At 39.5% G+C, this 26,977-nt stretch overlaps 9 protein-coding genes across 9 annotated transcripts; 3 read left to right on the forward strand and 6 right to left on the reverse strand.

Moving 5' to 3' along the window:
* Window positions 1-219: 219 nt before the first annotated feature.
* On the reverse strand, window positions 220-7,908 carry SMKI04G1970 (uncharacterized protein; the record flags this gene model as incomplete). The annotated part of the gene is made up of 1 exon (XM_056226732.1): window positions 220-7,908. The coding sequence occupies one exon, from the start codon at window positions 7,906-7,908 to the stop codon at window positions 220-222; it is 7,689 nt and encodes a 2,562-aa protein (XP_056080978.1).
* A 1,665-nt stretch (window positions 7,909-9,573) lies between these two features.
* PUS9 (pseudouridine synthase PUS9) lies at window positions 9,574-10,968 on the reverse strand (the record flags this gene model as incomplete). Its single annotated transcript, XM_056226733.1, has 1 exon — window positions 9,574-10,968. The coding sequence occupies one exon, from the start codon at window positions 10,966-10,968 to the stop codon at window positions 9,574-9,576; it is 1,395 nt and encodes a 464-aa protein (XP_056080979.1).
* Window positions 10,969-11,255: 287 nt separating this feature from the next.
* On the reverse strand, window positions 11,256-14,054 carry GPR1 (Gpr1p; the record flags this gene model as incomplete). Its single annotated transcript, XM_056226734.1, has 1 exon — window positions 11,256-14,054. One exon carries the CDS (start codon window positions 14,052-14,054, stop codon window positions 11,256-11,258), a length of 2,799 nt encoding a protein of 932 aa, XP_056080980.1.
* A 547-nt stretch (window positions 14,055-14,601) lies between these two features.
* On the reverse strand, window positions 14,602-15,846 carry SLM3 (tRNA-5-taurinomethyluridine 2-sulfurtransferase; the record flags this gene model as incomplete). The annotated part of the gene is made up of 1 exon (XM_056226735.1): window positions 14,602-15,846. The coding sequence occupies one exon, from the start codon at window positions 15,844-15,846 to the stop codon at window positions 14,602-14,604; it is 1,245 nt and encodes a 414-aa protein (XP_056080981.1).
* A 283-nt stretch (window positions 15,847-16,129) lies between these two features.
* Window positions 16,130-19,126, forward strand: DBP10 (ATP-dependent RNA helicase DBP10; the record flags this gene model as incomplete). The annotated part of the gene is made up of 1 exon (XM_056226736.1): window positions 16,130-19,126. The coding sequence occupies one exon, from the start codon at window positions 16,130-16,132 to the stop codon at window positions 19,124-19,126; it is 2,997 nt and encodes a 998-aa protein (XP_056080982.1).
* Window positions 19,127-19,445: 319 nt separating this feature from the next.
* On the forward strand, window positions 19,446-21,041 carry PRP9 (SF3a splicing factor complex subunit PRP9; the record flags this gene model as incomplete). The annotated part of the gene is made up of 1 exon (XM_056226738.1): window positions 19,446-21,041. One exon carries the CDS (start codon window positions 19,446-19,448, stop codon window positions 21,039-21,041), a length of 1,596 nt encoding a protein of 531 aa, XP_056080983.1.
* A 277-nt stretch (window positions 21,042-21,318) lies between these two features.
* On the forward strand, window positions 21,319-22,618 carry ARP2 (actin-related protein 2; the record flags this gene model as incomplete). The annotated part of the gene is made up of 2 exons (XM_056226739.1): window positions 21,319-21,340; window positions 21,465-22,618. The coding sequence occupies 2 exons, from the start codon at window positions 21,319-21,321 to the stop codon at window positions 22,616-22,618; spliced, it is 1,176 nt and encodes a 391-aa protein (XP_056080984.1).
* Window positions 22,619-22,971: 353 nt separating this feature from the next.
* On the reverse strand, window positions 22,972-25,269 carry MPS1 (serine/threonine/tyrosine protein kinase MPS1; the record flags this gene model as incomplete). Its single annotated transcript, XM_056226740.1, has 1 exon — window positions 22,972-25,269. The coding sequence occupies one exon, from the start codon at window positions 25,267-25,269 to the stop codon at window positions 22,972-22,974; it is 2,298 nt and encodes a 765-aa protein (XP_056080985.1).
* A 422-nt stretch (window positions 25,270-25,691) lies between these two features.
* Window positions 25,692-26,945, reverse strand: MRX9 (Mrx9p; the record flags this gene model as incomplete). The annotated part of the gene is made up of 1 exon (XM_056226741.1): window positions 25,692-26,945. The coding sequence occupies one exon, from the start codon at window positions 26,943-26,945 to the stop codon at window positions 25,692-25,694; it is 1,254 nt and encodes a 417-aa protein (XP_056080986.1).
* Between the last annotated feature and the right edge of the window lie 32 nt (window positions 26,946-26,977).

Raw genomic sequence — 26,977 nt, forward strand, 5'->3', positions numbered from 1 at the left:
ATCAATTCAACGTTGTCTTATGTTTCACTCATCATGTTCTCCAGAATATCAGTGCCTTTTAAACTTCCAAGAATGAAACAAAACTTTTAGTAATAAAGATGTTCTTCAATACTGAAGATTAATCAGTAGGTTTTTTATGTAAATTCTATTCAAAGTCTATAATGGTTATGTATATACGAACGAGAATGCTATGAGGGAATATGATAAATGAAAAATGAATCAGACGAAGGCTAGCGGAACAGCGGCAGCTAGCCACATGAGTTTACCTACTGCTTCGATATTTGCGCTGCCTTCCATCATTGATGATATACTGGCGAATGATCTAGTTGAGCTGGTTGATACGGCTGCAAGGGAATTCTTAGATGTGATGAATGCGTTAGTGGTCATGGTCATGGTCGTTAAGGACTTCGTAGAATGAAGGGAATTGTATTGACTCGTATCTGCTTTGGTTAAAGCACTCGGAGTACTTTCTAGAGAAGCCGTAGCAGAGATATTATCTTGGATGTTTTGATTCATAATAGAAGTAGTTGCTTGTGTGATGCTCGTAGAAGGAGTTGATGCAAGAGAATTTGAAAATGTTGATTGTTTCGACTTCGTAACGCCTGAATGTATGTTAATATTTGAAGTCATTAATGTTGTATGATGAACAGAGCTCATTACTCCACTGGCGATATTATTAGTGCTTAAATCGGCAGATGTATAGATTTTCTCTGAAGCGACTGGATGAGCTGAGAGAGATGAACCAACTGAAACTGTTGCGCCAGCTGTAGCAGTATGACTTGCCGGAGTCTTACTAGAAAATAAAGATTTCGTAGAGTGAAATACTTTCACATCAGAAGCAGATTCGCGAGAAGTTTCTTTAGTCTTAGTGGTTGGTGCGGCGTCAACTGAAGAGTTTGGATCAATTGAGATAACTGAGTTAATTGGGGTAGTTGGAGACGTGGATGTGAATGGACTTGTTAGTGTAGCTTTCTCAGATGATATGATTGTATAAGCTGAAGGGGCTGCTGCATCAGTATGGATTAATGTTAAAGTTGAAGCTGTTAAAGGAATTATAGTTTTTTGAACGATTGATGTATTTGAATTATCAGAAACAATTGTGGCTGCTGAACTAATTGAGGTTTTTAAGTATGTCGGGATATTCGAGGTTAAGAAAATGCTCGAGTCAGTTGAAGAAATTGTAGTAATTGAAGTTGAAATACTCAAATCATCAGATGTAGCTGAACGAACCATACTGATAAAACCGGAGGATACAGTTGGAGCTAGTGAATGGGCTGAATCAACTGAAGCGGTTGAATCAGATGAAACTGATGTTGAACTAGTTGAAAAAAATAGTGTGACAGTGTCAGAGGAACTAGCTGAACCAACTGAAGAACTTAAAGAGGCTAAATCAGTTGGTACAACCAAGGTAGTTAGACGACCCGAAGAATTTTTTTTGGATGATAAATGAGAAATAACTGAGGCGGTGCTGCTGACTGAGCTAATTGGCCCAACTGAAGTAGCTGAGTCAACTGAGCTACTCAGAAGAACTAAAGTAGTTGGGTCCACCGATGTAGTGATGATGACTGAAGTAGTTGGGTCCACTGATGTGGTGGAGATGACTGAAGTAGTTGACTCCACTGATGTGGTAGAGATGACAGAACTAGTTGGTTCCACTGATGTGGTGGAGATGACAGAACTAGTTGGGTCCACCGATGTAGTGATGATGACTGAACTAGTTGGGTCCACTGATGTGGTGGAGACGACGGAGCTGGTTGGGTCCACTGATGTGGTGGAGATGACTGAAGTAGTTGACTCCACTGATGTGGTAGAGATGACAGAGCTGGTTGGATCCACTGATGTGGTAACATCGATGGACGATCTTGAACGATACATACCTGCTAGACTGGACGAAACATGAGGACCGACCGAAGTGGTAGGCTCTGCTGATGTGGTGTTACTTACTGGGGTAGTTGGGTCCACTGATGTGGTGGAGATGACTGAACTAGTTGACTCCACTGATGTGGTGGAGATGACTGAGCTGGTTGGTTCCACTGATGTGGTAACATCGATGGACGATCTTGAACGATACATACCTGCTAGACTGGACGAAACATGAGGACCGACCGAAGTGGTAGGCTCTGCTGATGTGGTGTTACTTACTGGGGTAGTTGGGTCCACTGATGTGGTGGAGATGACTGAACTAGTTGACTCCACTGATGTGGTGGAGATGACTGAGCTGGTTGGTTCCACTGATGTGGTAACATCGATGGACGATCTTGAACGATACATACCTGCTAGACTGGACGAAACATGAGGACCGACCGAAGTGGTAGGCTCTGCTGATGTGGTGTTACTTACTGGGGTAGTTGGGTCCACTGACGTGGTGGAGATGACTGAACTAGTTGGGTCCACTGATGTAGTGATGATGACTGAAATAGTTGGGTCCACTGATGTGGTGGAGATGACAGAACTAGTTGGGTCCACTGATGTAGTGATGATGACTGAACTGGTTGACTCCACTGATGTGGTAGAGATGACTGAACTAGTTGGGTCCACTGACGTGGTGGAGATGACTGAACTAGTTGGGTCCACTGATGTAGTGATGATGACTGAACTGGTTGACTCCACTGATGTGGTAGAGATGACTGAACTAGTTGGGTCCACTGATGTGGTGGAGATGACAGAACTAGTTGGGTCCACCGATGTAGTGATGATGACTGAACTAGTTGGGTCCACTGATGTGGTGGAGATGACAGAAGTAGTTGACTCCACTGATGTGGTAGAGATGACAGAACTAGTTGGGTCCACTGATGTGGTGGAGATGACTGAACTAGTTGACTCCACTGATGTGGTAACATCGATGGACGATCTTGAACGATACATACCTGCTAGACTGGACGAAACATGAGGACCGACCGAAGTGGTAGGCTCTGCTGATGTGGTGTTACTTACTGGGGTAGTTGGGTCCACTGACGTGGTGGAGATGACTGAACTAGTTGGGTCCACTGATGTAGTGATGATGACTGAACTGGTTGACTCCACTGATGTGGTAGAGATGACTGAACTAGTTGGGTCCACTGATGTGGTGGAGATGACAGAACTAGTTGGGTCCACCGATGTAGTGATGATGACTGAACTAGTTGGGTCCACTGATGTGGTGGAGATGACAGAACTAGTTGGGTCCACTGATGTGGTGGAGATGACTGAAGTAGTTGACTCCACTGATGTGGTAGAGATGACAGAACTAGTTGGTTCCACTGATGTGGTGGAGATGACAGAACTAGTTGGGTCCACCGATGTAGTGATGATGACTGAACTAGTTGGGTCCACTGATGTGGTGGAGACGACGGAGCTGGTTGGGTCCACTGATGTGGTGGAGATGACTGAAGTAGTTGACTCCACTGATGTGGTAGAGATGACAGAGCTGGTTGGATCCACTGATGTGGTAACATCGATGGACGATCTTGAACGATACATACCTGCTAGACTGGACGAAACATGAGGACCGACCGAAGTGGTAGGCTCTGCTGATGTGGTGTTACTTACTGGGGTAGTTGGGTCCACTGATGTGGTGGAGATGACTGAACTAGTTGACTCCACTGATGTGGTGGAGATGACTGAGCTGGTTGGTTCCACTGATGTGGTAACATCGATGGACGATCTTGAACGATACATACCTGCTAGACTGGACGAAACATGAGGACCGACCGAAGTGGTAGGCTCTGCTGATGTGGTGTTACTTACTGGGGTAGTTGGGTCCACTGACGTGGTGGAGATGACTGAACTAGTTGGGTCCACTGATGTAGTGATGATGACTGAACTGGTTGACTCCACTGATGTGGTAGAGATGACTGAACTAGTTGGGTCCACTGATGTGGTGGAGATGACAGAACTAGTTGGGTCCACCGATGTAGTGATGATGACTGAACTAGTTGGGTCCACTGATGTGGTGGAGATGACAGAACTAGTTGGGTCCACCGATGTAGTGATGATGACTGAAGTAGTTGGGTCCACTGATGTGGTGGAGATGACTGAAGTAGTTGACTCCACTGATGTGGTAGAGATGACAGAACTAGTTGGTTCCACTGATGTGGTGGAGATGACAGAACTAGTTGGGTCCACCGATGTAGTGATGATGACTGAACTAGTTGGGTCCACTGATGTGGTGGAGACGACGGAGCTGGTTGGGTCCACTGATGTGGTGGAGATGACTGAAGTAGTTGACTCCACTGATGTGGTAGAGATGACAGAGCTGGTTGGATCCACTGATGTGGTAACATCGATGGACGATCTTGAACGATACATACCTGCTAGACTGGACGAAACATGAGGACCGACCGAAGTGGTAGGCTCTGCTGATGTGGTGTTACTTACTGGGGTAGTTGGGTCCACTGATGTGGTGGAGATGACTGAACTAGTTGACTCCACTGATGTGGTGGAGATGACTGAGCTGGTTGGTTCCACTGATGTGGTAACATCGATGGACGATCTTGAACGATACATACCTGCTAGACTGGACGAAACATGAGGACCGACCGAAGTGGTAGGCTCTGCTGATGTGGTGTTACTTACTGGGGTAGTTGGGTCCACTGATGTGGTGGAGATGACTGAACTAGTTGACTCCACTGATGTGGTGGAGATGACTGAGCTGGTTGGTTCCACTGATGTGGTAACATCGATGGACGATCTTGAACGATACATACCTGCTAGACTGGACGAAACATGAGGACCGACCGAAGTGGTAGGCTCTGCTGATGTGGTGTTACTTACTGGGGTAGTTGGGTCCACTGACGTGGTGGAGATGACTGAACTAGTTGGGTCCACTGATGTAGTGATGATGACTGAAATAGTTGGGTCCACTGATGTGGTGGAGATGACAGAACTAGTTGGGTCCACTGATGTAGTGATGATGACTGAACTGGTTGACTCCACTGATGTGGTAGAGATGACTGAACTAGTTGGGTCCACTGACGTGGTGGAGATGACTGAACTAGTTGGGTCCACTGATGTAGTGATGATGACTGAACTGGTTGACTCCACTGATGTGGTAGAGATGACTGAACTAGTTGGGTCCACTGATGTGGTGGAGATGACAGAACTAGTTGGGTCCACCGATGTAGTGATGATGACTGAACTAGTTGGGTCCACTGATGTGGTGGAGATGACAGAAGTAGTTGACTCCACTGATGTGGTAGAGATGACAGAACTAGTTGGGTCCACTGATGTGGTGGAGATGACTGAACTAGTTGACTCCACTGATGTGGTAACATCGATGGACGATCTTGAACGATACATACCTGCTAGACTGGACGAAACATGAGGACCGACCGAAGTGGTAGGCTCTGCTGATGTGGTGTTACTTACTGGGGTAGTTGGGTCCACTGACGTGGTGGAGATGACTGAACTAGTTGGGTCCACTGATGTAGTGATGATGACTGAACTGGTTGACTCCACTGATGTGGTAGAGATGACTGAACTAGTTGGGTCCACTGATGTGGTGGAGATGACAGAACTAGTTGGGTCCACCGATGTAGTGATGATGACTGAACTAGTTGGGTCCACTGATGTGGTGGAGATGACAGAACTAGTTGGGTCCACTGATGTGGTGGAGATGACTGAAGTAGTTGACTCCACTGATGTGGTAGAGATGACAGAACTAGTTGGTTCCACTGATGTGGTGGAGATGACAGAACTAGTTGGGTCCACCGATGTAGTGATGATGACTGAACTAGTTGGGTCCACTGATGTGGTGGAGACGACGGAGCTGGTTGGGTCCACTGATGTGGTGGAGATGACTGAAGTAGTTGACTCCACTGATGTGGTAGAGATGACAGAGCTGGTTGGATCCACTGATGTGGTAACATCGATGGACGATCTTGAACGATACATACCTGCTAGACTGGACGAAACATGAGGACCGACCGAAGTGGTAGGCTCTGCTGATGTGGTGTTACTTACTGGGGTAGTTGGGTCCACTGATGTGGTGGAGATGACTGAACTAGTTGACTCCACTGATGTGGTGGAGATGACTGAGCTGGTTGGTTCCACTGATGTGGTAACATCGATGGACGATCTTGAACGATACATACCTGCTAGACTGGACGAAACATGAGGACCGACCGAAGTGGTAGGCTCTGCTGATGTGGTGTTACTTACTGGGGTAGTTGGGTCCACTGACGTGGTGGAGATGACTGAACTAGTTGGGTCCACTGATGTAGTGATGATGACTGAACTGGTTGACTCCACTGATGTGGTAGAGATGACTGAACTAGTTGGGTCCACTGATGTGGTGGAGATGACAGAACTAGTTGGGTCCACCGATGTAGTGATGATGACTGAACTAGTTGGGTCCACTGATGTGGTGGAGATGACAGAACTAGTTGGGTCCACCGATGTAGTGATGATGACTGAACTGGCTGACTCCACTGATGTGGTAGAGATGACTGAAGTAGTTGACTCCACTGATGTGGTAGAGATGACAGAACTAGTTGGGTCCACTGATGTGGTGGAGATGACAGAACTAGTTGGGTCCACCGATGTAGTGATGATGACTGAACTAGTTGGGTCCACTGATGTGGTGGAGACGACGGAGCTGGTTGGGTCCACTGATGTGGTGGAGATGACTGAAGTAGTTGACTCCACTGATGTGGTAGAGATGACAGAGCTGGTTGGATCCACTGATGTGGTAACATCGATGGACGATCTTGAACGATACATACCTGCTAGACTGGACGAAACATGAGGACCGACCGAAGTGGTAGGCTCTGCTGATGTGGTGTTACTTACTGGGGTAGTTGGGTCCACTGACGTGGTGGAGATGACTGAACTAGTTGGGTCCACTGATGTAGTGATGATGACTGAACTGGTTGACTCCACTGATGTGGTAGAGATGACTGAACTAGTTGGGTCCACTGATGTGGTGGAGATGACAGAACTAGTTGGGTCCACCGATGTAGTGATGATGACTGAACTAGTTGGGTCCACTGATGTGGTGGAGATGACAGAACTAGTTGGGTCCACCGATGTAGTGATGATGACTGAACTAGTTGGGTCCACTGATGTGGTGGAGACGACGGAGCTGGTTGGGTCCACTGATGTGGTGGAGATGACTGAAGTAGTTGACTCCACTGATGTGGTAGAGATGACAGAGCTGGTTGGATCCACTGATGTGGTAACATCGATGGACGATCTTGAACGATACATACCTGCTAGACTGGACGAAACATGAGAATCCACTGAAGTGGTAACATCAATGGAGATGCTTGTAGTGGATGAAGATGAGGATTTAGTACAGGTGCCATCTTTGTTTCCTTTGCATTGATAAGTCCAGTAAAAACCTGGGAAATCTGTTTGTGAGTGTCCCTGGTTGTCATAATTGTTGCAACCTGTCGAAAGATCGAAAGTAGTTGTACCCCACTCCCAAGTTTGCCAGTATTGAGCAGCATCCCCTTGTAAATATTCGAACTGAATCTGGAAGTTCGGCATCCAAACAGTGCATCCATCAGAAGATGGGTTGGCATAAACCTGGAAAGTCGAAGTAAAATCGGTTGGGTCACTAATTAAATATGTTTTCTCGTTTTTTCCATAAAGTTGTACTGTACTAGAAGGACCTTTGACATTAATAATCTTCAAGGACCATAAATACTTCAAAGGAATCTCCTTTGCTGCTTTAATGTGGATAGATATTTGATATATGTTGTCTTTAACCCAAGAAACAGAGGTGACATCCATATCATAATGTAGAATATTTTGCTGGTTCATGTGCCAGTTGAAATCCAAACTAGGACAACCGTTGATAGCAACACTTTCGTCTCTTTTGACCAACCTAGATGAAGGGTTTACTTGGTCAGAAAATGTGTCAGCTTCTACCGACTTTGTGAGTAAAGCGGCAAATAATAGGTAAAATGTAATTAATAGTTTTTTCATAAATGGTGTGGATGCCGATTTTTGGAAAATGAAATACGAAAAAGAAGAATTGCCAAGACCATGAAGAACCTTAGCAAGGTGATTTTCATCTCTTATATATATAATATCAAACAATTATTAAGATGCAACGAAGGTCAAAAGTAGCACGCAAATTTTTTCCTTTGATGATTGTGGGTTATTCTGTAAGCATAGAACCAAAGCGTAGTGATGTTTCTGGGCTTTGAGAAATGAAATAGAATACACCATATGGATGCTGATCCGATATCTTCCCTCTGCCAGTTTTTCTCCTCATGCGCCGTACGTGTAGGCACAAAAAGAAAAGACCGCTTTCAATCTCTTTCAAATGACAGAAGGAAAATATAAAGTTTGGCAGCACTGAGAAAACACTGTAGGAACCAAAAAAGCAGAAGAAGCTTTCTTCTTTGTCGAAGAAATTTTTTCAGAAAACATTTCTCCGAAAGAAAACAGGAACCACATTATTATTTTAGCTACATAGACAGAAAAGAATATCGGATAATAAAGTTGTGAGCAAAAATCTCAAAATTGCTCTCACATAGGCTTCAACCGTTAAACTTTTGATTTCATAAAAAAAGAAATTCTAGTACACTGTATTCGCCACTAAAGTGCAAACGAACTCATTGAACTAAAACGCTTCATCGGTAAAAGAGTAATGAGCACCTCCGAATAGTATAGGATCTCAGCGAAAGGAAAGCCCCCGCTCTCTTGGATCAAGACAAGAAATAAATGCCTATGACTCTTCTATAAAACGGAAGGCACGTTGAGTAACAATGCTGACGTAAAACTTAGAAAAGCGATATAACTCTTATTCGAAACTGGAGTGCTCCTGAAATGGATAAGAAAAAAAGAAGAAAAGAAGAGTATACACCGCTTCTTCACCTGAAAGTAAACCGGGTGCTGCAGCTTTGTGATTATAAATTGAAATATAATCCTGACATAAGCAAAGTTTGGGTTTTTTTGATTTTTTTTTTTACATTTTTTTTTCTACGGGTACTTGTTGCTAAGCGGGTTAGCACCGCCTCAAAGTTTCCCAAAGAAGATCTGTCAATCATTAAGGTTTTTTGCTTTTTCAGCCTATAGGCTATGCTTTCAGGAGAAAAAAGATTTCTTCGTAAAGATCAGAGCCTTGCGCTCAATGTGTTGTCTGTTGTAAAGGAAATTTTACCAAGTGGGTGATCAAGAAAAGGAAAAGGGGAAAAGAAAAAAAAATGCAACAGCGGAGACCGGCCGCTGTTGTGTGTTCCGATAGATAGAGGGAGAATATCTCCTAACTGGGTAATCGACGACGTTAACTTTGCAGTCTCCGGTCTTTAAGATAGTTTGTAATTCATATTCAGTAGAAAAAGAAACGTAGCTTGAACAGCGAGAAACTTCTTGTAATTACTTCCAACGCTTGGCTCTTTTGTTTTCGGTGAATTTTTAGATTAACAAGAAGGTAGAAAAAGAAAAGTAAAAGAAAACAGAAGTGAAGTTGATGGTTTCTTGCGTCTCATTGTCTTCTCTATGTTAAGGTTTCGCTTTCAATAATTAAGATTATGATTTTAATGTGTTATTGTCTATGATTGTCATTTTCACGTAAACAATAACTAACTGGAAAGTGGAACCATTCTTTATATATTATTCTCAGGAAGTTAATTCAGAAAACTATTATATAGATAAAGCCCAATCAGGATACTCAGTTTTGTAGCACCAATTTTTTTCTCCGATTTCTTCTTCAGTCTTGGTGGATTCGTATAGATATGCGTGCAACCAAAGATCAAGATCATTAGGACCGGGATCAGTGTACAAATCTGATTCACAAACAGAGCATTTTTCTTGCCTCAGTACTTCACCATACCCGTAACTATCATAAAACCAACTTTTAGCAGGCTTGCTCTTCCCTATTTCATCAAGTTTGGTTACAACTGTAGCCAAGTCTACCTGTCCATTCTTTCCTAGATTGCTACCCCACACTTCATCATTCGAATAAATAGGATCATTAGCAATTGGGTGGCCCAGGTATTGTAAATGTACCCTAATTTGGTGTGATCGCCCAGTAAGCGGTTTGCACTTTACAATACTCGTCTTTCCGTCGTAGCTGATCCGGTTAAAAACAGTTTTTGCGTGTTTTGCGCCTTCCTCTTTCATTTGACATACTGCGTTAAGACCAAGCCTCGGTTCAATTAGTTTAAGAGGTTTTTCAACAACCACTTCCCCTTCCGGAAATTCTCCGACCACCTTCGCCACGTATTCCTTGCTAACTTCTCGAGCTTTCAGCTGATCACCAATATCATCAGCTCCCTTTGGAGTTTTTGCCAGAAACATTAGTCCACTCGTGAGCCTATCTAATCTATTACATGGATTTACGACAAATCCTAGGTTTCTTTGTAACATCTTCGTAATCGTATTGAACCGATATCGGCCAGTAGGATGAACAGGTATACCGCTAGGCTTATCAATAACTATTATGTCGTCATCTTCAAAAACAACCTTTATGGGCCTAGAAGTGACTGGGGGTTCATGTCTATGGACTTGATGCGTAATCATATCTCCATTGCGAATTACAGTACACAGGTCTGCAGCCTTGTTGTTTAAACAAACATTTCCGCTGGCAATTGTCTTTCGATAGTAATCAGGTTCACGATCTCGAAATTCAGATGTGAAGACATCAATTAACTTTCTATCTCTCCAACGTTCTTTGCAAAAGGTCCTATAGGTAAAATTGTAGGGTTTGATTTTTCTGAGAGGCCCATCAATGATGACTTCATATTCTGGCTCTATCTGTCTATGTTTCTCCTTCTTACTCCCTATTGTTCTTGATTGGAATTTAGATTTGCTATTCGGACTTAATAGATCTTTTGATTGAGTTCGCTTTATTTTTTTTCTCTTTTGAATTTCTTTCTCCCTTTCGACCTCATTTTGCAAATATTTATTAAACTCACATGAGGTTGTATCACTTGCCAGAGACAGGTCTGCAGTTAATGCATTCCTTTTGGAATGTCGAGCCATTATTATTGGCACAGTAAGCAACTTTCTTAAACTCTTATTTAATTGCATGGACATCTTATTCTATTATATAAACGAAACTGCGTTCATCTTTATTATAATTTTTGAACTTTTTTCAATGCTTCGGTCGGCCGTTTGTTTCATATATTCTTGAATCCTTCGCCATTGAATGGAAATAAGCAAACTCGTAGATTAATTACGTTGCTTCAATGAATAACTCTATAATGCCATATATTATTACGTAAAATATATATAAAGTAGGAAGGTGCGCTATTCATGTTAGTTGCACATCGTGACCTATTAAGTTTTCTGCTCCCCACTTTTGAAAAATTGACTCTCAAAAATTATAAGGGTCCATTTTTTAAGAAGGCTATCAGGTCCATGTGACTATTATCACTGTCACACTGTGAGACGTTAACTAGACTAGGATTAGTACCGGGTAATGAGATCTTAAGCGGATAGTCTTCAGATATGGTAGTCCCTTGATGGCGTATATTCTTATTCTTTTTCGTGCTATTTTCGTCATCTTGCGTCATAATATTATTTGAAAGTAAGCTCGATTTAACCATACTGTTACTTGAAACGTTTTGATTTTGGTCTTGACTTTCTCTTTTATTCAATGCAAACTTTAAACCGGGTAGAGAAAAATGGTCATGATTGTACCGTATTTTCAACGATCTGTTTAGTTCATCAAGATCTATGCCATCGAACATCGGGATATGGTGAATGAATCTCCAAAACAATGGCACTTCAACCTCTTCAGCCTTGATGTTATCAAGTATTGTTTGCTGCTCCTGTGAATTTGACGGAAGTGAACGACCACTGCTTATAGTTTTGGTATCATATGATTCTGTACGTTTATTATAGTTTGAGTCTTTAGCAGAATAATAGTTCTCCCAATATTCAAAATCGTCACAATTGTCATAAAAATCAAAATTTAGTTTTAGCTCTAACAATTGTTTAAAGAAACGATCGATAAACCACATCATACGCTTCAAAGTGCTTGTAGAATTTCTCCAGCACTTTCTTTTCTTCCATTTACCACGATAATACCAACCCCGTTTACCCCAATCACTATGACAAAATTTCAGAATTTCTTTCTCACCAAGCTCACCTTTTAAAAGAAATTTTTCAATAAGAAATTTTGATTCTGTTTTGGCCCACGAATAGTTCCAGGGTTTTTCCTTGAAAAGATAAACAACGACATCAACGAGGCAACTTAGTGGTCTAACACAAGTATCGATGTATGACACCCACATAGCGGGACCATGTTTTATTTCGTAGTTGTATTGTAACACATCTGCAATAATGGGAAAGAGCCAAATTGCAATATATGATAGTGGATAAATGAATATTGTTCTCAAATTTTTTTGGATTTGTGCCCTACGTTTCTTCATTTGCTTGTATGTTTGAGCCTGAAAGTGTTGTTGGACATCTGTAAACTTTAAATTATCACCTTCATTTTTATTATTTTTAACACTATCCTGCGAAGATTCTTGACACTGAGTAAAGGCTCCATTAAAAACTGGGGGAATATTATCAGTTGATCTGAAATCATTATTATGACCAATATTGTTATTATTATAATTGTTATTAGTACTGTTGTTGTTGTTGTTGTTGTTATCATTATCATTATCATTATCATTATCATTATCATTGCCGTTTTCATTATTTTTATTGTTTTCATTGATATTTTTATCCATATTTCTATTGGTGTTGTCGCTGTCGCCACCATCATCATATGTAGCAAAGGAAGATCCCAGAGATTTTTGACGCGAAAAATTCTGATGTCCCAGCACCGAACTTTCCCTAGTCTCATGTCTTTCATTTACAATGTTGATATTAATATTCTGCTCCCGTTGTTTGGTCATAAATTTTGATGGATTTAATGAAAGGTCATTTTCACAATCAAATAGATTATTTTTTTCTAAATCAATATCTTCAGAATTATTATTTTTGGATATATTGAGTGGTTTGGAACTGTTATAGTCGAGTAAGCAAACTCCACCACCTATGGAGACATTCTCATCATTTCCTTTCTTTCTCTTTTTAAATAGTGTAGGTACCTCATTGGAACTTTGGCTAAGATCGAAGGTACCACTACTACTTGAATCGTCAGTTTCTTCATTAGGATCTACCAGAGAAATGGTGAAAAAATTCCTAAGATTCCTCAAAAAATGCAGAAACGGTGATTTAAAGTAGAATCTGAAATACCATTTCGCTTTCCCCCAATGGCCTAACCCAAGCAGCATCTTTTCTTTCTCTTCCTCTTGTATACTATGATTGAAGTCTCCAATTTGCGCTTTAATTTTTTTACTTTCACTAGTAACGAAAATATAAATGCTGAGGTAGACTGCGAATATGAATATGATAATGAAATATCTTGGAGCCCAACTTAGTACAATTTTATACCAGTAAGGCTTCGGCGGCAAGTAGCACCATGCACTCCAAGGTTTGTAACCACCTTGTCTAGGAGCGTCGGGAAAATTATAGTTATTATTATCCAACACAACGGTAGTTTCAGAGTCATCGTTAAGCTTATTATAATTAATAAAGGCTAAGCTTGCCAAAATGGCAGGCACTAAAGCAGTGATCGGCCAGATATATGATCTTTTCTTGTATAGCCCACCTTCCATGTTTCCTGATCTTTTATTACGCCATTTCCAGTTAGGCTTGAAGATCAAAACGGCAAAGTGGATGGCGAATATCATAATAGCCATATCTGCCCCTTCAATAGCAAAGGCTGTAAACCATCCCAATGTATTGAAAAATGCAGGTTTGGCATACACGCTATTATTAATCAGAATGATAATGGGATAAATCATCAGAATTAAAGCTTTAAGAAAATCGCAAATTATCAGAAACGCAATCAGGTCATGCCTAAAAACTTTCCTTCTCTTATCCATCTTAGAAAGAAAAAACATCCCAAAACATCCGGCAATCAGAGACACGGCGGATGCGGTTATGGCTATTATCCTTAACTGCAACAGTTGCGGGGCTGTAAATGTGGAAGTCATGCCCGGTAATCCCAGCAGTTGGTTAACTGTAGTAGTATTGATCTGTCGGAGAGCATCTGCATCTTCTTCTGGCAAGGATGACCTTTTTGACGTGCTGAAATTCAGGGGAAATCCCTCTGTAATCATTTTTAATTAAAAAGCTCGGCGTTATTTCTTTGTTCGTCACACTTCTGATTACTTGTTTGTCGTTTTCTGGCTAGTAGAGAAAGGGATGCAAACGATTAAAAGCCACCAATATTTAAATGAGATGCAGAAATGTTGTACTTTTACGTAAACTATGGTTCTTGCGAAGAAATGTAATAAATATGTTGTTTTCACCTCAGTATGCTTGTTCTATAATCCTCTTTTTACTGCTTTATGTCTTTTCACTTTAAAGTGTGTCCGGCTAAAATCTGGAAATGAAGATTTGGTATCTAAAAAAAAGAAAAAAGTATAATAAGACAGCAAAAAATGGAGCTTAAGAGAGAAAATTAAGTTAATTTTCAAGAAGCAACGTAACGGAGAAGACTTTCATATATATTGAGTCAAACTCGGTTTGAAATGGTCAACAAATGTGAATAGGATCTTATTGACACTCAGTTATGATGTAGTTACGTAAGTACGCCAAGAATATTAAACAAAGTGCATCGTGAATGGTGACTTTTATTGTTTGCTACTTTATTGTGTACGAGTATCAATCATTATTATTTACATGCGAAATGGGCCCACTCCCAATTACTCTATCGCCAACATAGAGACAACAAGATTGTCCAGGAGCCATGGCACGTTGTTTTGAGGCTACATTTATCGTTATGTCGAGGTTTTCAGCAGAACTATTCAGCGTGCACGAATTAATCTGGACTGGGACCTGAAGCGACCGAAACTGCAAAGTCAAGGCACTAATATCCCGAAGAGCATTGATAGTATCCTCCTTGGGGCTCAATGAGGCGAAGTTTTCGATTCGAATGGTATCCTTGTATAAAGCGGCATTATCCCTCCCTCGGACTATTACGATTTCGTTAGTGTCCTTCAGTTTCTCGCTGACAAACCAGGGTCCTTGGTAATTTGGGTCACCTTGTGGCATGGATATGCCAATTTTCTGCCCGATAGTATAAGACCACATCCCATCGTGTTTGCCCCACTGTGTTTTGGCACCGGATTGTGGGTCAAAAGTAATGATATTACCTGGTGAACTAGGTAGATAATGCTTCAAAAAATTCTTAAATTTTCCATGCTGCGAATTGTTAACAAAGCAGATCCCCTGTGAGTCTGGCTTTCCGGCAGTCGGAAGGTCCGCATACTTAGCTAAATCTCGGACTTCAGGCTTTGTTAAATGGCCTATGGGTAGCAGCAACGACGATAGAGCTGTTGAATTGATCTGGGAAAGGTAATAACTTTGGTCCTTAGGCCTGTAAATACCTCTTAGTAGTCGGAATAACTCTTTTCCTTTTATTTCCTGCATTACTCGGGCATAGTGGCCCGTAACAAGCCAATAGTTATCCGTCCCATGCTTTTCATTCAGCCACTCTCTCAGCTTTCCAAACTTGACGAATTTGTTGCAACCAATATCTGGGTTAGGGGTTGACCCCTCATTGTAGCCTCTCAACATCGGCTCAAATACATCAATCCAATAATCTTGCTCGAAATTAACTTTTTCAACTGGGATGCTCAAATGTTTAGCGACACGGTTCACATCCTTCCAATCCTTCTCGTAACACGGTTCTTTGCCTGGATCATCCAAAGATTGTGATTCAGACCAGTTTTGCATATACACACCTCGGGTATTTGGAAACTCTTCGGCAAATAGTGCTGCCGCAACTGAGGAATCTACCCCAGATGACATCGCCACTATTACGTTGTCAAACTTTGCTGGTAGCCGCTGCGGTCTGTATTGTGCAGCGCTTCTTCGTCCTACTAGACTTAGATATCGTGACAGCATTATTCATTGAATTCAGCCAGCTGGCAAATTATGATGCTCGTGTTCTCAATAACTTGCGATGCTACACACTTTTTATTCTTGTATAGCAAACGATCTTTTGTTTTCATAAGTAAAAATAGGTCATTTACTACCCGGCGCTCTTAAAATTTTCAAGTGATGAGATGAAATTTATGCAAAAAGGCTTTAACAGAGAGCTACCAGTTCTTTTGTAACTACTTCTCACTTGAAGTATATGTTCTTTTTCTCACCCATATTAACACCAGGCATCTATCCAACCTAGAATATGGCAGGTATGCAGAAAAGAAGGAGGAATCTTGAAGATCAAGACGTTATTGGAAGTGAAGAAGACGACATCGCCTTTGATATCGCCAATGATATTGCTTTAAATGATAGTGAAAGTGATTCTAATGATTCTGAAAATGAGATAGAAGCAGGATACGGCCCCAGTGATGTACAAGATATTATTGAATACAGCTCAGATGATGAAGAAGAAGGTAAAAAGAGCAATAAAAAGAAGAAAACGAATGACAAGAAACCTGGGAAAAACAAGCACAATAAAAAGGAAGTAGCAGCATTTCCGATATTGGAACTCTCAGACGATGAAAACAATATATCTGGTCAAACTCAAGCAGGTGAAGAAGAGGATGATGTCAATGAGTATTTTTCCACTAATAACTTAGAAAAACAAAAGCATAAAAAAGGTAGTTTCCCTAGTTTTGGTTTATCTAAGATTGTATTGAACAATATCAAGCGGAAGGGGTTTCGCCAGCCCACACCTATCCAAAGAAAGACTATCCCGTTGATTTTACAAAGTAGAGATATTGTCGGTATGGCACGTACCGGTTCTGGTAAGACGGCAGCATTCATCTTACCGATGGTGGAAAAGTTGAAAAGTCATTCAGGTAAGATTGGTGCTCGTGCAGTTATTCTTTCACCTTCCAGAGAATTGGCCATGCAGACTTTCAATGTCTTCAAGGACTTTGCCAGAGGTACGGAATTAAGAAGTGTCCTCTTAACCGGTGGTGATTCCTTGGAAGAGCAATTTAGTATGATGATGAGCAACCCAGACGTTATTATTGCAACACCTGGTAGATTTTTGCATTTGAAGGTCGAAATGAACCTTGATTTGAAAAGTGTCGAATATGTTGTTTTCGATGAAGCAGATAGGTTGTTCGAAATGGGTTTCCAAGAACAATTGAATGAATTACTTGCATCTCTACCTACAACAAGACAGACTCTGTTATTTTCTGCTACTCTGCCTAACTCATTGGTAGATTTTGTCAAGGCTGGTTTGGTTAATCCAGTTTTGGTTCGTTTGGATGCAGAAACTAAAGTTTCAGAAAATTTAGAGATGCTTTTCCTATCCAGCAAAAATGCAGACAGAGAAGCAAATCTATTGTACATTTTACAAGAAGTTATAAGGATTCCATTGGCAACTAGTGAACAACTTCTAAAGCTTCAAAAGAGTACCAATGAAGCAGACAGCGACTCAGATGACGAAAATGATCGTCAAAAGAAGAAGATAAATTTCAAGAAGGAAAAGTTCCGCAAACAAAAAATGCCGGCGGCCAATGAACTGCCTTCTGAAAAGGCAACTATTTTATTCGTTCCAACAAGACATCATGTGGAATACATCTCTCAACTCTTGAGAGACTGTGGATACTTGATTTCGTATATTTACGGTACTTTGGATCAACATGCTCGTAAAAATCAACTATATAACTTCAGAGCAGGTTTGACTTCCATTTTAGTTGTTACAGATGTTGCTGCGAGAGGTGTTGATATTCCAATGTTAGCGAATGTTATTAATTACACGCTGCCGGGTTCATCCAAAATTTTTGTTCATCGTGTTGGTAGAACTGCAAGAGCTGGTAACAAAGGTTGGGCATATTCGATTGTGGCTGAAAATGAACTGCCTTATCTTCTGGATTTGGAGCTCTTTTTGGGTAAAAAAATTCTTCTGACACCGATGTACGATAGTCTCGTTGATGTAATGAAGAAAAGATGGGTAGAAGAGGGCAACTCGGCATATAATTTTCAATTACCAAAACTCTCATACACGAAACGACTCGTTCTAGGCTCATGTCCAAGACTGGATGTTGAAGGTTTAGGTGACCTTTATAAAAACCTGATGACTTCTAATTTTGACCTACAGTTGGCCAAGAAGACAGCCATGAAAGCAGAAAAGCTATATTACAGAACACGTACTTCTGCCTCCCCTGAATCTTTAAAAAGAAGTAAGGAAATTATTGCTTCTGGTTGGGATGCTCAAAATGCATATTTCGGTAAAAACGAAGAGAAGGAAAAGTTGGACTTTCTGGCTAAATTGCAAAACAGAAGGAACAAAGAGACGGTGTTTGAATTTACGAGAAACCCAGACGACGAAATGGCAGTGTTCATGAAAAGAAGAAGAAAACAACTAGCGCCAATTCAACGAAAGGCAACCGAAAGAAGGGAACTATTAGAAAAGGAAAGAATGGCGGGTCTTTCACATTCTATCGAAGACGAAATTTTGAAAGGTGATGATGGAGAGACAGGTTATACAGTTTCCGAAGATGCTTTGAAAAATTTTGAAGATGCAGACCAGTTATTGGAAGCACAAGAGAACGAAAGCAAGAAGAAAAAGAAACCGAAAACTTTCAAGGATCCAACTTTTTTTTTGAGTCATTACGCACCAGCTGGGGAAATACAAGACAAACAGTTGCAAATAACTAACGGTTTCGCTAATGATGCTGCTCAAGCCGCTTACGATTTGAACAGTGATGATAAAGTACAGGTTCATAAGCAAACGGCTACTGTGAAGTGGGACAAAAAAAGAAAGAAATATGTAAACACTCAAGGTATTGATAATAAGAAATATATCATTGGCGAAAGTGGTCAAAAAATTGCGGCAAGTTTCAGGTCCGGCAGATTTGATGATTGGTCGAAGGCCAGAAATCTGAAGCCATTGAAGGTCGGTTCCAGGGAGTCAAGCATACCATCTAACTTGCTCCAAGATCCTTCGCAAGGTACCGGTTCAAATGGTAGAACAGTTCGTGGGAAGTTCAAGCATAAACAAATGAAAGCACCTAAAATGCCAGATAAACATAGAGATAATTACTACTCACAAAAGAAGAAGGTGGATAAGGCCCTACAAAGCGGTATTAGCGTCAAGGGGTATAATAACGCTCCAGGTCTACGAAATGAATTGAAATCTACTGAACAAATCAGAAAGGATAGGAATATGGCAGAGAAAAAACGTGCAAAGAATGCCCGTCCCTCGAAAAAGCGTAAATTTTAGACAGCTGAGAACTATCTAGATCGAAAGATATATAGTTTATATATGTACCATAGTGAAAAAAAAAGAAATAAATTTACACCTCTTCTTTATAGTCTCTTGTTATTTCACTATTCGATTGTGATTAGGATTTTTTTGTAGCGCATTTTTGGTATTCTTTTCCTCCGATGAGACACAGCAAAGAAGTGCTAAATATCAGTTGAAAAAGTACAATAGATAAAAAACTAGCTGATAGAATAGGTCAAAGATCCTTGACAAACTATTTTAAGGAGTGTTTTTATTTAAATTCCGTTTAATAGAAGTAGGAAGTTCATTGTTCCTGATGAGTTTTTTGGAAACAAGGAGATCCTTGTTGGAAGACATGGAAATTATTGAAAATGCTATAGTAGAAAGAATTCGACGGAATCCAGAGTTGTATTACCACTATATACAGGAATCGAGCAAAGTATTTCCTGATGTTAAACTTCCCAAGTCATCGTTGATTGCCGAGAACAAACTGTTTAAAATTAAAAAAGTTAAGAGGAATAGAAAACAGGTGATTTTGCAGCAGCATGAGATAAGTCTTTTTCTTCGAGACTATCTAGAGAAACAAAAGTCTTTTAATAATATAAATAGTCAAAACTATTCACAGGAGGACGACAAAGATCTTTGTAGCTTTGATGAAGAATTACGGCAGCTCGAGGATGAGCTGAAAAGTGAAGAGGAGAATTTTCAACTGGATATAAATTCAAAAAGAAACAAATATGCTTTATTCTCATCTTCTATTGATTCATCAAAACGTACCAATATACTGTCTGAGAGGGCAAGAGATCTAGATTTGAATAAAATATTTACTAGAGACGAGCAATATGGTGAATATATGGAGCTAGAACAATTCCATTCTTTATGGTTGAACGTATTTAAGAGAAGCGATTGTTCTTTACTCCAATTTTTCGATGTCGTAGAGTTATTTGTTGACGATAAAAAATATTTGCTAACCCCACCGATGGATCGTAAGAATGATAGGTACATGGCCTTTTTGATCAAGTTATGCAAGTATTTAGAAACCTTTTTCTTCAAAAGTTATGCCTTGTTTGACAAAGAAGTCATCGAAAGTTCAATCAGGTTTGACTTTGAACAGTCATATTGTAAGGGATCACTTAGGTCCGAGGCAAAGGGTATTCATTGCCCCTTTTGTTACAAATGGTTCAAGACATCTCCTGTTTTCGAAAACCATTTAACGGGGAAAATCCACAAGAAGAACGAATTTAAAAGGAAGGATACAGTATACTCTGAATATAAGCTGCATCGATACCTGAAATACCTTAAAGATGAGTTTTCTCACACAAAAAGTTTTGTTGAGAGAAAACTGGTGTTTACAGCAAATGAAAGAATAGCGGAAATGGATGCTTTAACGCAGAAGTATGAAGCCCCTGCGTATGATCCAACTGATAAGGACGGCGATCAACAGAAAGGTAGCGATCAGAGAGACGATCAACTGCAAGAAAAGCACTTCTTTGGGAAATCATTCGACATGCCACTGGGTCCCGACGGATTGCCTATGCCACACTGGCTATATAAACTGCATGGGCTTGACAGGGAATACCACTGTGAGATTTGTGCGAATAAAGTTTATAATGGACGCCGCACTTTTGAAAGACACTTTAATGAAGGACCACATCTTTATCATTTGCGATGCCTGGGCATCGAACCCTCTTTAGCATTTAAGGGGATAACTAAAATTACAGAGGCACAGAAGCTTTGGGAGAATATGCAAAAGCAGCCACAATCTGCAACCTCTATTGCATCTTCACTCACAAAGCTAAAACATTCTCGATCGAAACTTCCCACCGAATTGGAACTAGAAGAAGAAGACGAAGAAGGGAACGTGATGAGTAAGAAGGTCTTTGATGAACTCAAGAAGCAAGGTCTGGTGTGACTTATTCCATTTTATATATCAAACATATATATATATATATATATACATATATATATATATATATATACATATATATATATATATGTTTGATAAATAGTGGCAGTATGTATGTATTGTATTTCCGATATCACGACGTGTTGATTACCCGTCGTGTGAGCTATTTGAAAAGCGAAAACAATTTGAAGACCCACGTAATGGATAAAAAAGACATAAGAAACAAGTGTAGGCTATCAGTGAGCAAGTAACTGCAATACACAAAGAAAACTATACACTAAAAATGGATCCACATAACCCAATTGGTATGTTGTCAATAAGATTATTAATTCTAATGGCAATTGAGCTTACTACCCTCTACAGCTTCGTTTCTTTTAGTTTTTTAGTTTTTTTACCCCTATATTATTAATACTAACCATCGTAATATAGTTCTTGATCAGGGTACTGGTTTCGTCAAAATTGGTCGTGCTGGTGAGAACTTCCCAGATTACACGTTTCCTTCTATTGTTGGTAGACCCATTTTAAGAGCGGAAGAACGTGCTAGCGTTACTACACCATTAAAAGACATTATGATTGGTGATGAGGCAAGTGACGTTCGTTCCTACTTACAGATATCTTATCCCATGGAAAATGGTATCATCAAAAACTGGACAGATATGGAACTACTTTGGGACTACGCCTTTTTCGAACAAATGAAATTACCATCCACCTCCAACGGTAAGATTCTATTAACGGAACCTCCAATGAACCCGTTGAAAAATAGAGAAAAAATGTGCGAGGTAATGTTTGAAAAATACGATTTTGGCGGCGTTTACGTTGCCATCCAGGCTGTGTTAGCATTGTACGCACAAGGTTTGTCTTCAGGGGTCGTCGTTGATTCGGGTGATGGTGTTACACATATAGTTCCAGTTTACGAATCTGTCGTTTTGAGTCATTTGACAAGAAGATTGGATGTTGCTGGTAGAGACGTGACTAGGCATTTAATTGACTTGCTTTCTCGTCGTGGCTACGCATTTAATAGAACCGCAGACTTTGAAACAGTCCGTCAAATAAAGGAAAAACTATGTTATGTTTCGTATGACTTAGACTTGGATACAAAACTGGCTAGAGAAACAACTGCTCTTGTGGAATCGTACGAGTTACCGGATGGGAGGACAATTAAAGTGGGGCAAGAAAGGTTTGAGGCTCCAGAGTGTTTGTTCCAACCTGGTTTGGTCGATGTCGAGCAACCTGGTGTGGGAGAACTACTATTCAATACCGTGCAATCAGCCGATGTTGATATTAGAAGTTCATTGTATAAAGCTATCGTTCTTTCAGGTGGTTCAAGTATGTATCCAGGTCTTCCTTCAAGATTAGAAAAAGAACTGAAACAATTATGGTTTAGTAGAGTCTTACACAATGACCCTTCGAGGCTTGATAAATTTAAGGTTAGAATCGAAGATCCCCCAAGGAGAAAACATATGGTTTTTATCGGTGGTGCTGTCTTGGCTAGCATCATGGCCGATAAAGATCACATGTGGTTGTCGAAGCAAGAGTGGCTAGAAAGTGGACCAGCTTCAATGGCTAAATTTGGTCCAAGATAGATTTGATCTTTATTGATGCAAGTAAAAATTAATAAAAAATAAAAATCTACAAATGGAAAATGGAAACGAAAAATATAAACATATATATAAATGTAGTGAGTCAATAAGACAAAATTTTGAAAAAAATATCAAAACAAGATGTTATTTTAAGCGCCGTCAGACAGGAGTGTCTTTTCTTCGCTTAAAGACATGCGATATATTTGACGAATAAAAAGTGATTAAAATAATTAATTAAATGAATATAAATGTAGGAACAAGCTGATGACAATCAATGAACCTATATATGCACGTCAAACTCTAAACGAATGCATTGACATAACCATTACATTCTGAGTTTTCCTTTTCTTGTTCCTCTAAATTTTGTAGTCCGAAAATTTTCTTAAAACAGTCTCTACCACATCATTAAGATCATCATGCGATATCTGAGGCTTCTCGGAACCATACCTAACAGCATTCTTGATAAGATCTTCCATAATTGATCCAGATATCATAAAAGGTTGAAGGAAAGTGCTACTCAGTACTTTATCCACGGTCCATCTCTTGTCTGGATTTCTGTATAAGCACGCCTTCATTAATTCAATCGCTGATTTTGGAATCTTTTCATTATTGCTAGTATACTCAGGAAATGGAATTTTCACATCAGGATTCATGATAGCTAGCAGTCTATTTTGGCCCTGAAAACTGCCATATGGGGGTTTCCCATAAATCATTTGATATATGATGCAACCACACGACCACATATCTGATGGTCTTCCCACTTTCCACTTGTTCCCCTCGTGTTGATTATCACTACTTTGGGTGTAATTCATAGCAACTAATGCCTCTGGTGCCATATAATTTGGAGTACCAATTTGAGTTTCACGATATATATTCACTGTGTGTTCAGGTACGGCATTTGCTATGCCAAAATCAATTATTTTCAAAATACCTTTTACTAGGACAAAATTTGCGGGTTTCAGGTCCGAGTGAACAATGCCGGCGTCATGAACTACTTTAATGCAGAGAAGCATTTCCTTTGTATAAAATCTAACAAAATTAAAATCCAGAGGCATATTACTTCTTTGATTAAGAATTTGCGACAAATCATGATCACCACATTCCATTATCAAGTACAATAAACCATCTCCCATTTCGTAATCAAGTAGCTGAATTACACGTCTTTGATCCTTCAATTTTTCCAATAGTTCTATTTCTCCTTTGAACCCATCAACACTTGAATCATCGAAAGCATCAAAAGACACTCTTTTAAGTGCGTATATCTTATTGCCTGATCCTTTCACCTTGTAAACTCTAGAGGATCCACCTCTACCTAACAATTCTATTTTTTCATATTGAGAATCATTAACTGTAATCATGCTTCTATTGTTTGATGAGGAAGCTGATTTTGCAGGCTCTACAATTTCAACTTTTTTTGTGACGGGGGGTTTGGGGGCTGGTCGATGGTAAAAAACTTCTTGAATTTTTTTGTTTTCATTCTCATTTGTAATGACATCATCCAATGATCTTTTCAATCTTTTATTGTCCTGCTGAAGAATATTATCGGCATGATTCGCATTTATGCTTATGTTTCGTAACACACCTCTTTTTTCAGAATCTGAATCTTTATTTCTTGAAATTTCTTTGTGTATGTTATGGATTGGACTATTGAAGCTACTGTTATTACTAGTATCAATGTTTTCTTTAAGGGCTCTTCTTATTTCGATTGATGATTTAGAAGATGATGATCCAGTAGAAATTTTCCTTCTTGGTAAAGAACTATTAATGAACGTTATAGAATTGTCCTTGCTTGGCAATAAGTTATTGCTAGAAAGAGAAGTGGAAGAAGATCTGTTTTTATAAAGTAATTCTCTGGAACTATGTTTTCGCAGTGCTGCTTGTCTATTTTCTTCTCTCTGTTTATCAAAGTAAATCTGAGATATTAGTGGAAGGTCACTGGTAGGCAGGTTATGTTTTTTAATGTATTGAATCGGATTCAAATCTCCAAATTCTATTGATTCATAGTCCATATTCTTCTTTGATTCTCTAAATCCAGATTTGTTAGAATCCTCAAGAAGTGTTTCTATTGTCTCCCTTGGGTTGATTGGTAGGTTTGAAGAATTAGGCACCTCCTCATCAAAAACATTTGTCAATGTAGTTGCTCTCTTTGCAGGCCCCAGCTTTGTTGTTCTATTAGATATTAAGAATCTTTTACTTCTTCTTTCAGCATATTTTGAAGTCATATCTTCTTTCATGTTTTGTCTCAAGTTTCTTATTCTTTCAAAACTCTTATCGAGACTATTTCCAACATTTATCTCTATATCATTAGTGTTCATTGTTGTCATGCTAGTTTGATGATTATTTCTTAAATATCGTCCAAATAAGGTTGAATGTGATGAGGTACTAGTATGGCCAGATGTCAAATTGCCCATTGATGATGGGGGATGACTCCTGGAAGAGCTTCTGTCCATTTCTTCTAAAACATGATTTGTCATCTTATTAGTTTTATGGCTTGATAGTGTCTCCGGTGCTGAAGTCTTTTCTGAGTGCGAAAGTAAAGCAGATCCAAAATTGCTTAATTTCGGGGGGGTGGTAAACTCTTCATCATCTGAAAACTGTCGCATGTTCGTTCTCGAATTTAAATCCATATAATCATGGAATGAATTTGTTGACATTATTGTATCGAGTTCATTCAGTTCTTGTGGAGACAAACTATTAATTTGAGTGTTGCACCGATTTCGATGAACAACCGCAATATCCTTTTTCAACCTTCAAAGAGCTTATTTTAAACACCCTTTCTGACGTTTCAATTTATTGCTATTGAAACGATAGATTTTAAGTTCTATATAAGCTTGCCTTCGCACAACATCGGTAATTAATCTTTGCAACCCTTGCTAGTTTTTTTAGTTTTGTTTACTATCTCGAATCTGTATTTTTGTAGTTTCATACGACTATCGTGACTTTAGAATTTCTTTTTGTGTCACAATATGCCATAAAAAAGGTATTGGTCAGAATATATAAATATGTATATGTGCTCTGCTGTAAGGTCTCTATATAATCACATCATGGTAATGCATCCATTCAGTCTTATTATTGTCTATTCTCTTAAGGTATACTCGGTGTTTTTGCCATCTATTTTTGTAATGTGATATTTCGAAAAGAAGTTACCAGAATCACCGTTTGCTGTAATAACAAAGTGACTTGATAGCGGATTAACACTTTTGATGGCAATAATCATATTAAGCATTTTACTGCTATTGGCAGTTTCGCTTTCCCGTAATATCTTGAAAAAATCGGCTTTTGAATAGCCTTCACCACTGAACATTATTTCAGGAAATGACTCATCTAAAATGATTACATAGACATCAGCAATGTGCTTCTTGCCCTCAAATTTTTTTGAAGGATTCAAAGGCAATTTTTTTATTGAATCTAGGTACAATCGGTACCGAACACTGGAGAATACAAAGTTTTGAAACTTTCTCAGTTCGCTCCGGCAATTATCAATATCGAGTTCTAGGTCATAAGATTCCTCGATCCACTTCTCAACACGGTCACCTAAAAAGTATGATCTTATTCCCATTTCGTTCTTCGTAAAGGATTCTAGTACTCTTTTTTGTAAAAAACTCAGAAACTGCTTTCTGGTTTCATCTTGCTTCTCTAAATCAACATTAAGACCTTTGGCAAATTCATTAGGAATTCCCATTCGCGAGGAAATTTCCCTCCAACTCTGAATCATAGGTTGCAATTGTAGTGATCTCATAGTAGGTACCGTTATCTTTAATTCTGTTTTGGGTAAAGAGATCAAGATATCCTTGTAAAAGGTGTTATTTTGCCATTTTTTAAACTGTTTGAAGAAAACAAGCATAATAAGAAGAGGGAAAAAAAAATGGAAGATAAAGGGAATAACAATAATTGTCGATGTTAAGATGAAAGTGAAAATACTCGCAGTTGCAAAGAGGATAAAAAATGGAGATACTTTGTATACTTTCACGAATGGCTTGTTATTGTTCCTATGTGACCTCGAGAAAAAACTGAACTTTATTTCAGCATGCCGTGTTGAATGGAAGGCTCTTTTACTGATTAACTTGGAAGACAAGCTCATCGAATTGGATAGAAATTGATGTGGACACGAACAGTAATTAGATGACATTAACGAAAAAATTCTACGAGGTTGGAAACCTTCTCTTGCATACTTCGAGATTGAGGGAAATATAACTGCTAATGATACTGGTTTAGGAGAGTTCCCTAATTTTCTAGGCAAAAATGCATTGAAACGGATTGTATTATTGAACAGGGCGGTATTCGTCGCCGGTCTTGTTATACTGACTAATCCCAATGGAATTCTAAGCATTTTTTCCTACTCATAAGTAGTGTTGCAGACCT

Source organism: Saccharomyces mikatae (genome assembly GCF_947241705.1).
Source record: "Saccharomyces mikatae IFO 1815 strain IFO1815 genome assembly, chromosome: 4".
Lineage (NCBI taxonomy): Eukaryota > Fungi > Ascomycota > Saccharomycetes > Saccharomycetales > Saccharomycetaceae > Saccharomyces > Saccharomyces mikatae.